Genomic DNA, 9701 nt, shown 5'->3' with positions numbered 1-9701 from the left:
ACGCGCTATCTCAGAGTCTCCCCCCCACTTGCTGCCCCTGGCCCCGGCCCCCCGACTCCCCCCCGCTTCCTGCCCCCCGACTGCCCCCTCTGCTTCCTGCCCCTGGCCCCGGCCCCCCGACTCCCCCCCGCTTCCTGCCCCCCGACTGCCCCCCCCTGCTTCCTGCCCCTGGCCCCGGCCCCCCGACTCCCCCCCGCTGACTGCCCCCCCCTGCTTCCTGTCCCTGGCCCCGGCCCCCCGACTCCCCCCCGCTTCCTGGCCCCTGACTCCCCCCCGCTTGCTGCCCCTGGCCCCAGCCCCCCGACTCCCCCCCCCCGCTTCCTGCCCCCCGACTGCCCCCCCTGCTTCCTGCCCCTGGCCCCGGCCCCCTGACTCCCCCCCACTTCCTGGCCCCTGACTCCCCCCCCGCTTCCTGCCCCTGGCCCCGGCCCTCCGACTCCCCCCGCTGTCTGCCCCCCGACTGCCCCCCCTGCTTCCTGCCCCTGGCCCCCAGCCCCCCGACTCCCCCCCCGCTGTCTGCCCCCCGACTGCCCCCCCTGCTTCCTGCCTCTGCCCTTGGCCCCCATGACTCCCCCCCGCTTCCTGGCCCCTGACTCCCCCCCTGCTTCCTGCCCCTGACCCCGGCCCCCCAACTTCCCCCCCGCTTCCTGGCCCCTGACTCCCCCTGCTTCCTGCCCCTGGCCCCGGCCCCCTGACTCCCCCCCGCTTCCTGGCCCCCTGACTCCCCCCCGCTTCCTGCCCCTGGCCCCGGCCCCCCGACTCCCCCCTGCTGTCTGCCCCCCGACTGCCCCCCCTGCTTCCTGCCCCTGGCCCCGGCCCCCCGACTCCCCCCCGCTGTCTGCCCCCCGACTGCCCCCCCTGCTTCCTGCCTCTGCCCCTGGCCCCCCGACTCCCCCCCCGCTTCCTGGCCCCTGACTCCCCCCCGCTTCCTGGCCCCTGACCCCGGCCCCCCAACTTCCCCCCCGCTTCTGGCCCCTGACTCCCCCCTGCTTCCTGCCCCTGGCCCCGGCCCCCCCAACTTCCCCCCCGCTTCCTGGCCCCTGACTCCCCCCTGCTTCCTGCCCCTGGCCCCGGCCCCCCAACTTCCCCCCCGCTTCCTGGCCCCTGACTCCCCCCTGCTTCCTGCCCCTGGCCCCGGCCCCTCAACTTCCCCCCCCGCTTCCGGCCCCCCGACTCCCCCCCCCGCTTCCTACCCCTGGCCCCGGCCCCCCGACTCCTCCCCCCGCTTCCTGCCCCCGACCCCCCCCCTGCTTCCTCCCCCCTGCTTCCTCCCCCCCGACTCCTCCCCCCGCTGCTTCCTGCCCCCCGACTCCTCCCCCGCTGCTTCCTGCCCCCCCGACTCCTCCCCCCGCTGCTTCCTGCCCCCCGACTCCTCCCCCCGCTTCCTGCCCCTGCCCCCCCGGCTCCTGCCCCCGGCCACCCGACTCCTCCCTCCCCGCTTCCTGCCCCTGCCCCCCCCGGCGGTCAACCTCGGCCCCCCCCAACTCCACCCCCCCCCCGGCTCCTGCCCCCCATGACTCCCGCGCCGCCGGTCCCCTGACTCCTCCCCCGCTGCCCTCTCGGCTCCCGCCTCGGCCCCCCGACTCCTCCCCCCGCTTCCTGCCCCTGCCACTCCGGCTCCTTCCCCAACACCCACCCTGCCCCCCTACTTCTGCTCCAGTCCCCCAACTACTGCCCATGGCCCCCCAGCTTCCCCACACAGACCCCCAACAACTGCCCAGCCTCCACAAGCCCCCCAGACCACCACCAGTGGTAGGTGGGGTGGAGACCCCCCACAACCCCCCAAGTCTGCCCCAAACCTCCAACGCCTCCCTCAGGGGAGGTGGAGTGAGAGGCCCCTGACCCCGCCTGCCCCCCAGAGCTGTTCCTCACCGAACACGCCCACGTGCGGATGCTGCGGGTCCTGCTGGAGCTTTTCTACCAGCCGCTGCTCAGCGAAGGTTTCTTCCTGGAGGCCGAACTGACCAACATCTTCCCCAGCCTGGAGGAAATGACGGACGAACACAGTGAGTGGGGGGGCTTTGGGGGGACATGTACAGAGGGCTGGGGGTCACAGGCAGGGGCGCTGGGGGGGAAGGGCGGGGGTCCACAGACTCCCAGGTCGTGCCCACTCTTGGCCCCGTGCGGTCCGTGGGGGGAGCCCCCTTCAGCGCGACAGCCCTTCTCGAGGGGGCCACTCTCTCCGGGGGGTCCAGCCCCTCCACCTCCTGGAGCCGCACCTCTCGGAGCCTCAGCACGCCTGTCTCTGCCGTGGGCCCCTCAGGGAGACCCCTCGCTCCGGACCCCCGGGGCCTCCACTCCCAGGGGGATTGCTGCCCCCCCGGCCCGTTCTCTAGCCCGGGGGCAACTCTCAGCCGGGGGTAAACACAGGGGGTTTATTGAGCATCTGAACCCAGCACAGGAAACTCTCTGGCCTCAGCCTGGCCTCCCCCAGCCCAGTCTCCCCTGCATCCAGGGGGCTCTGCCTGCCCCCTCCCTCCAGCCCCGAGCCCCCCTGCTTCCCCGCTGGGCATCTGCTATCACCGGCCCCAAGCCCCCCCTCTGTCCATTGTCTCCTCTCCCGGTAAACAGGGTCATCTGGGCCCCCTCTCCCCTCTTCTGTCCTCTCGCCCCTCTGGCTGGACCCGGCTGCTCCGGTCCCCGGGGTCCCCGCAGCCCCTTGTCCTCCCACTGGCCGAACTGGCTGCGACTCCCGAGCTGGACTCCGGGTCCCCAGGTCCCCAGTCGCTGGGGTCTCCATTCTCCAGGCCATTGGCCGGCGCCCCAAGTTCCCTCGCTGGCCCTGTGTCCCCACAAACTCCCTCTCCCCTCCCCTCGTTAAACCCGCAGCACCCAGGAAACTGAGTCCCACCCTCTCTGCATGCAACCCAAAGGAAAACCAAGAAATCCCCCATAGGAAACAGGGAAAAACAAGAAACTTCCCCACTTCGTCAGGGGAAGGGGGCAGGGAGCATGGGCTGGGGGGCGCTGACTGGCTTTGACTGCTCCCCTCCAGCCAAGTTCCTCGAGAACCTGAAGAAGCTTCGGGATGAGAGTGACTGCATCATTGCCGAGATTGGGATGTGCTGCTGGCCCGGGTACGGGGGGGGCTAGTAAGCGGGGGGGGAGTCCAAGGGGTGGGGGGCTAGGGTGGACGCTGGATGGGAGGCCCCAGGACGGGTGGGGATGGGGAGCCCAGGGACGGGGGGGTGGGGGAATGCAGGGACCCTGGGATGGGGGCAGGCGGGGGGCTGGGGCAGTGGGGGGGGCAGAGCCACAGGCAGGTGAACGCTCCCCCCCTCCGCCCCCCAGTTTGACGGTACCGAGGGCGGCTGGTTCCAGAAGCTCTCAGCCCGGTTCTGCAGCCGGGCAATCCTTCGCGCTGGAGCAGCTCAAGGCCAAGCAGCGCAAAGAGACACGCTTCAGCCAGTTCATCCAGGTACCGGGGTCCCCGGCCTGCATCCCCCGGGCCCCCCAGCCTGCCCCGCTCCCTGTCCTGGGGTCCCCGGGCAACGCTCGGGACCTGCTCCCCACGAAGCCCGGCAGGACTCTGGGGGAGTCTCCTCTCGGGGAGCAGCCTGTCTGCAGGAGACACAGCTCCCCCGCTCCACCTTCCTGGGTCTGACCCTGGAGCATCAGCCTCCTCTGCCCCTCCGGGCGCTTCCCACAGCGAGTCCGCCCAGGCGGGTCCTGGGGAAGCCAGAGGGTCCTGCCCCCCCAACTCCGCAGTCAGACGGGACTCTCAGCCAGCCAGGAAACCAGAAGGTTTATTAGTCAACAGGTACACAGCGTAGGGCAGAGCTTGTTAGCACAGAAATCAGTGACCTTCAGCCAGTCACCTTGAGGGGAGGAAGCCCAGAGCCAGGGCTCTGGTCCTCTCCCTGCGCCCCAAGCCAGCCGAGACAACTTGCTTGCAGCTGCCTGGCTCCTGCCGGGCCGGTTGCTCCTCCTCCGGCCTTTGTCTCACTTCCCGGGCCAGAGTCACCTGGTCGCATCCCCCTCCTGGGTCTCAGGTGGGGAAGTGGCGGCCACAGCATCCCTGCAGGCAGCTGGAGCAGCTCCACAAAGGTCACAGCCCCTTATTCCCACCACCCAGACATTGGTGCAATACACAGGGAAACTGAGGCGCACACCGCCTTCATGCAAAACAGTCAGACTCCCTTAGGCACACATACAACATAACAAGGGAAATCCCCACTTGGTCACGCTCCGCCCCCGGCTCCCCGGCCCTGCACACCCCTGGCCTGCCCCGCCCCCAGCCGCCCCATCCCAGCGGCCTGTCCCCGCAGGAGGCGGAGAGCCAGGCCCGGTGCCGGCGCTGCAGCTGAAGGACATTATCCCCATCGAGATGCAGCGACTCACCAAGTACCCACTGCTGCTGGAGAACATCGCCAAGTACACGGGTGAGAGCCGGGGGGGGGAGAAGACGGGGCAGGAGGTGCATAGGGTGGGGAGAGCTGGGGAGAGGAAGAGGCGGCGGCTGGGGCCACTGACTGACCCACCCTGTCCCTCCAGAGGAGGAGAAGGAGCGGGGGAAAGGTGCAGCGGGCGGCCGAGTGCTGTCGGCAGATCCTCAACCACGTCAACCAGGAGGTGCGGGAAATGGAAAACCTCATGGTGAGCTGCTCCCGCCGTCTGTCTGTCCATGGCCTCCACGTCCCCGGCCGGCCTTAACGCCCTCCACATCCCCGGCCGGCCTTAACGCCCCCCGACCCTGTCTGCCTGGACGGCCTTAACCCCCCTCTGCCCCCTGCAGAAGCTGAAGGACTATCAGAAGCGCCTGGATCTCTCCAGCCTCAAGCAGAGCACGGACCCGCTGCTCAGCGAGTTCAAGGTGGGGCCTCGCCCGGGGGGCATTGGGTGGGGGAACTGGCTGTGGGGGCGGGCAGCACGAGGAGGTGGGGGCTGGCTGTGAGATCGGGGGGGTCTGTTCCCATCTAACTGCCACCGCCCCCAGAACACGGATATCACCAAGCGGAACCTGGTGCACGAGGGGGACCTGGACCTGGCGCGTCAGTAAGGACAAGGCTGTGGGTGAGTGATGGGGGTCGGGGGGGCAGGGAAGTGTGGGGCGCGCGGCTGGGGGGGCTGGGGGTGTGAGTACACTGGGAGCAGGAGGCACATGGGGCTGGGAGGGGTGTGGGGGTTCGGGAGGTGGATTGGGGGGCTCCGGGGGCTGGGGAGCGTCTCCCCCGCTGAGGCCCCCCTGCCCCCCCAGACGTGCACATGCTGCTCCTGGACGACATCCTGGTGCTGCTGCAGCGGCAGGAGGAGCGGCTGGTTCTTCGCTGTCACAGCCGGCCCCCCGGCCCCACGCCCGAGGACCCGCCAGGTGCTGAGCCCCATCATCAAACTCAGCTCCGCCATGACCCGCGACGTGGCCACAGGTCAGCAGCCGGGGCAGGTTGGGGGGCAACCGGGGGGTTCTGGGGGGCAGCCTAGGAGGTTGGGGGGCCTCTGGGGGGCAGCCTGGAGCATTCGGGGGGCACTGGGGGGCAGCCTGGAGGCTCCCTGCCCCCCTACTGCGATGCCCCAGCTGTGTGTGTGGGGGGGGGGGGCCCTTGCTGAGCTGGAGCCAATTGCTCCGAGGCAGGGGGCTGCCCCAGTGCATTCTGGGATGTCCAGTGCCTCCCACCCTGCAGGCAGCCTGAGCAGGTGGGGGTGGGGGGGCACTGGGTGGAGCCCTGGGAGGGAGGGGGGCTAACTGGGACAGGCGGGGTCTGTGAACCTGGGGAGGGCACTGGGGAGCCCCCCTCTGATTGGCACCTCCCCGCCAGACCGCAAGGCCTTTTACGTCATCTTCAGCTGGGAGAACGGAGCCCAAATCTACGAGCTGGTGGCCCAGACGGTGTCGGAGAGAAAGAAGTGAGACCCTGGGGGCAGGGCTGCGGGTCGGGAGTGAGGGGCACCGGCGGGGCTGGGGGGGACCTGGGCCGGGCTGGCAGGGGCTGCGGGTCGGGAGTGAGGGGCACCGGCGGGGCTGGGGGGGACACCTGGGCCGGGCTGGCAGGGGCTGCGGGTCGGGAGTGAGGGGCACCGGCGGGGCTGGGGGGACCTGGGCCGGGGCTGGCAGGGGGCTGCGGGTCGGGAGTGAGGGGCACCGGCGGGGCTGGGGGGGGGACCTGGGCCGGGCTGGCAGGGGCTGCGGGTCGGGAGTGAGGGGCACCGGCGGGGGCTGGGGGGGGGACCTGGGCCGGGCTGGCAGGGGCTGCGGGTCGGGAGTGAGGGGCACCGGCGGGGCTGGGGGGGGGGACCTGGGCCGGGCTGGCAGGGGCTGCGGGTCGGGAGTGAGGGGCACCGGCGGGGCTGGGGGGGGACCTGGGCCGGGCTGGCAGGGGCTGCGGGGCGGGAGGTGAGGGGCACCGGCGGGGCTGGGGGGGGACCTGGGCCGGGCTGGCAGGGGCTGCGGGGCGGGAGTGAGGGGCACCGGCGGGGCTGGGGGGGGGACCTGGGCCGGGCTGGCAGGGGCTGCGGGTCGGGAGTGAGGGGCACCGGCGGGGCTGGGGGGGGGACCTGGGCCGGGCTGGCAGGGGCTGCGGGGCGGGAGTGAGGGGCACCGGCGGGGCTGGGGGGGGACCTGGGCCGGGCTGGCAGGGGGCTGCGGGGCGGGAGTGAGGGGCCCCAGCTGAGTTTCTCCCCTCTCCGGTCCCTAGCTGGTGCGACCTGATCAATGAGACGGCCGGGTCTCTGAAGCTGCCTGGGTCCAATCGCCAGAAACCACGTCGTGCTGCCCCGAGTCTGTCAGCCCCACACAGCCCCAGCTAGTGAGCGCAGCGGGCGTGTGGGGCTGGAGCGCGGCCCCTCTGGGGCGGGGCTGGGGGCCAGCAATCGGATGCGGCTGGCTCTGGGGTGGGGCACTGGAGTCGGTTATACGGGGCCCCTCACCCAGCGCTGGGATGCAGCTGGCTCTGGGCTGGGGCGGGGGGCGGTTATATGGGGAGTTACGGAGGCAGGACAGGATGCGGCCGGGACTTTGGAGCTCACCCCTGACTCTGGAGGGTGTTGGGGGATGGGATGTGGGGGTTTTGGGGGGGGCTGGCTGTTCTTCCTTTCTTTGCTGACACGGCCCCCCCGCCCCCCCGCAGTGACCGGGAGCGGCTGCTGAGCAGCTCGGAGAACGGGAACTCTCCCAGAGAGACGCTGCATTCGGACGGTGAGCGGGGGGCTGAGGGGGGGCGGGATAATCCGCAGCACCCATTGCCCTGGCCTGGGAGGAAGCCATCATGTGCCCCTCACACACACCCCCGGCCAAGGCGGGGAGCCAGGGGCTTGTGGGGCCAAGGGGTACCTGGGCTGGTGGGGGGATGGACAGCTGTGTGGTGGTGGGGATCAGGACTCCGGGGTTCTGTGGTGGCGCCGAGGGTGGGTCAGGACTCTGGGTGGCGTGGTGGCACCGAGGGGGGGCTGACTGTTCCCTGCCCCCCAGAGCGGGAGAAGGAGGGGGCGCTGGAGGGGATGGAGTTCGAGGAGCGCGGCCCGGAGAAGCAGGAGAAGGACTCGGAGCGGATCCTGGCGGAGCTGCTGGCTCTGCACAAGCCCCGGGCGGCCGGGGAGGGGGGGCTGGCAGCCGCCGCGCTGGAGAGAGGTGAGACCCCCCAACCTGTCCCTCTGCTGACCCCTCTCCCATCTCAGAGTGGGGGGGGGGGGGGTTGGGATGAGCTGCCTGACCCCTGGGGCTAGGGTCTGACCCCTAAGTTGGGCTGGATCCTGTTGGGTTGGGGGGCCTGGGTGGGACCTCTGGAGGGAATCCCCCCATCTGACCCTCCCCCCCCAGTCTCTGAGCTGAAGAGGCTGCTGGTCGGGGGGTCCCCCCTGCTGGAAGATGGGGACCCCGGCTCCCCCGAGGACGGCTGGCACCAGGCGCCGGAGAACAGGGGCGCCAGAGACGAGGACAAGGAACGGGATGCGGGTGATGGTGCCGAGAGCGAGGGGGGGGCGCCAGGTATGAGAACAGGATGCTGGGAAACGGAGGGAGGAGGCGATGGGAGCAGGGGCTGGTGGGAAATGGGGGAGGAGAGGGGTGTGCTGGGAAACGGGGGCTGTAACAGGGTCCCTGGGCGATGCTCTGGAACTGCTCCCCACGAAGCCAGGCAGGACTCTGGGGAAGTCTCCTCTCGGGGAGCAGCCTGTCTGCAGGACACACAGCTCCCCCGGCTTCCCCCTTTCTGGGTCTGACCCCGGAGCATTCAGCCTCCTCTGCCCCTCCGTGCGTGTCCCACAGCGAGTCTGCTCAGGCGGGGTCCTGGGGAAGCCAGAGGGTCCTGCCCCCCAACTCCGCAGTCAGACGGGACTCTCCGCTAGCCAGTAACACAGAAGGTTTATTAGGAGACAGGAACATGGTCTAAAACAGAGCATGTAGGTGCAGAGAACGGGACCCCTCAGCTGGGTCCATTTTGGGGGGCAGTGAGCCAGACAACCCCGTCTGCACTTCACTCCATGTCCCAGCCAGCCCCAAACTGAAACTCCCTCCAGCCCCTCCTCCTCTGGGCTTTGTCCCTTTCCGGAGCCAGGAGGTCACCTGATTCCTTTGTTCTCCAACCCTTTGGCTCTCACCTTGCAGGGGGGAAGGGCCCAGGCCATCAGTGGCCAGGAAACAGGGTGTCGGCCATTCTCTGTGTCCAGACCCCTGCACACACCGGCCCTCTAGGGCTCTGCAATGATCATACACCCTTACCCCACCCCCTATAGACTTAAGAACTGCCTAGGGGAAACTGAGGCACCCCTACACTGTTCAGAGGAAACATTAAGAACCGTCCCACTTCGTCACAGGGGGGCAATGGGAGCCGGGGCTGGTGGGAAATGGAGGAGAGGGCCATGTTGGGAAAGCCGGACTGACCCGACTCCGTTGGTCTCCCGCAGGGGGGGCCCCGAATGGCCCCGGCTCACTGATTGGGGGTCGCGGGGCCCGGGTGGGGCGGGGGCCCAGCTCCCCCCTTGTGCTGACGCCCCGGCAGTCGGAGGACGTGCGGCGCAGCTGTCAGCACCTGGAGGAGGTTGTCCGCAGGCTGAGGTGGGGGGGGGCGAGCTGAGGGGAACCAGGGAGGGTGGGGGGGGTCAGTGTCGGGGGAGATGGGGGGCTGGGGGGGTCAGTGGGGGAGGGTTGAGGGGAGGTCAGTGGGGCGGTTTGAGGGGAGATGGGGCTGGGGGGGGTCAGTGGGGGAGGGTTGAGGGGAGATGGGGGGGCTGGGGATCAGTGGGGGAGGGTTCGAGGGGAGGTCAGTGGGGCGGTTTGAGGGGAGATGGGGCTGGGGGGGTCAGTGGGAGGGGCTGCAGGGATGTCTCCACTCTTCGTTTCACCCCTGAGTCATGCTCCCTCCGGCCCCCCAGGACATGGAAGACGCCTATTCCCAGCTGCAGCAGCTCCTGGACAAATGCAGCTGCCCCCCCCTCGCCCCACTTCACATGAGGGGCAGCAGCTGCCACAGGTGAGGCAGGGGGCCCCCCGCGGGGGGGCTCTCCCCAGCCCTCAGGCCCAGCGCTGGGAGGCCCGTGGGGGGGTGTGGGGCAGGGGGCCCCCGCGGGGGGCTCTCCCCAGCCCTCAGGGCCCAGCGCTGGGAGGCCCGTGGGGGGCAGGGGGCCCCACGGGGGGGCTCTCCCCAGCCCTCAGGCCCAGCGCTGGGAGGCCCGTAGGGGGTGTGGGGCAGGGGGCCCCGCGGGGGGCTCTCCCCAGCCCTCAGGCCCAGCGCTGGGAGGCCCGTGGGGGGTGGGGGGCAGGGGGCCCC

General features: G+C 70.8%; 1 protein-coding gene across 1 annotated transcript in view; it reads left to right on the top strand.

Annotated features, from left to right (window-relative positions):
• The window catches only part of ARHGEF1 (Rho guanine nucleotide exchange factor 1), a 21075-nt gene extending 11645 nt beyond the window's left edge, over positions 1–9430 (top strand). The window contains 21 exon segments of the mRNA XM_073322999.1: positions 1833–2006; positions 2996–3055; positions 3058–3077; positions 3292–3348; positions 3350–3418; positions 4269–4296; positions 4299–4382; positions 4495–4511; positions 4513–4596; positions 4736–4813; positions 4937–4981; positions 4983–5013; positions 5198–5304; positions 5306–5366; positions 5757–5844; positions 6633–6743; positions 7065–7132; positions 7406–7564; positions 7754–7921; positions 8839–8988; positions 9305–9430. Of these exon segments, the coding sequence (XP_073179100.1) occupies positions 1833–2006; positions 2996–3055; positions 3058–3077; positions 3292–3348; positions 3350–3418; positions 4269–4296; positions 4299–4382; positions 4495–4511; positions 4513–4596; positions 4736–4813; positions 4937–4981; positions 4983–5013; positions 5198–5304; positions 5306–5366; positions 5757–5844; positions 6633–6743; positions 7065–7132; positions 7406–7564; positions 7754–7921; positions 8839–8988; positions 9305–9408 (1763 nt within the window). The 3' untranslated portion in view covers positions 9409–9430.
• Positions 9431–9701: the final 271 nt, after the last annotated feature.

Source organism: Lepidochelys kempii, chromosome 24 (genome assembly GCF_965140265.1).
Source record: "Lepidochelys kempii isolate rLepKem1 chromosome 24, rLepKem1.hap2, whole genome shotgun sequence".
Taxonomy (NCBI): domain Eukaryota; kingdom Metazoa; phylum Chordata; order Testudines; family Cheloniidae; genus Lepidochelys; species Lepidochelys kempii.
This window is presented reverse-complemented; position numbering and strand designations above follow the sequence as displayed.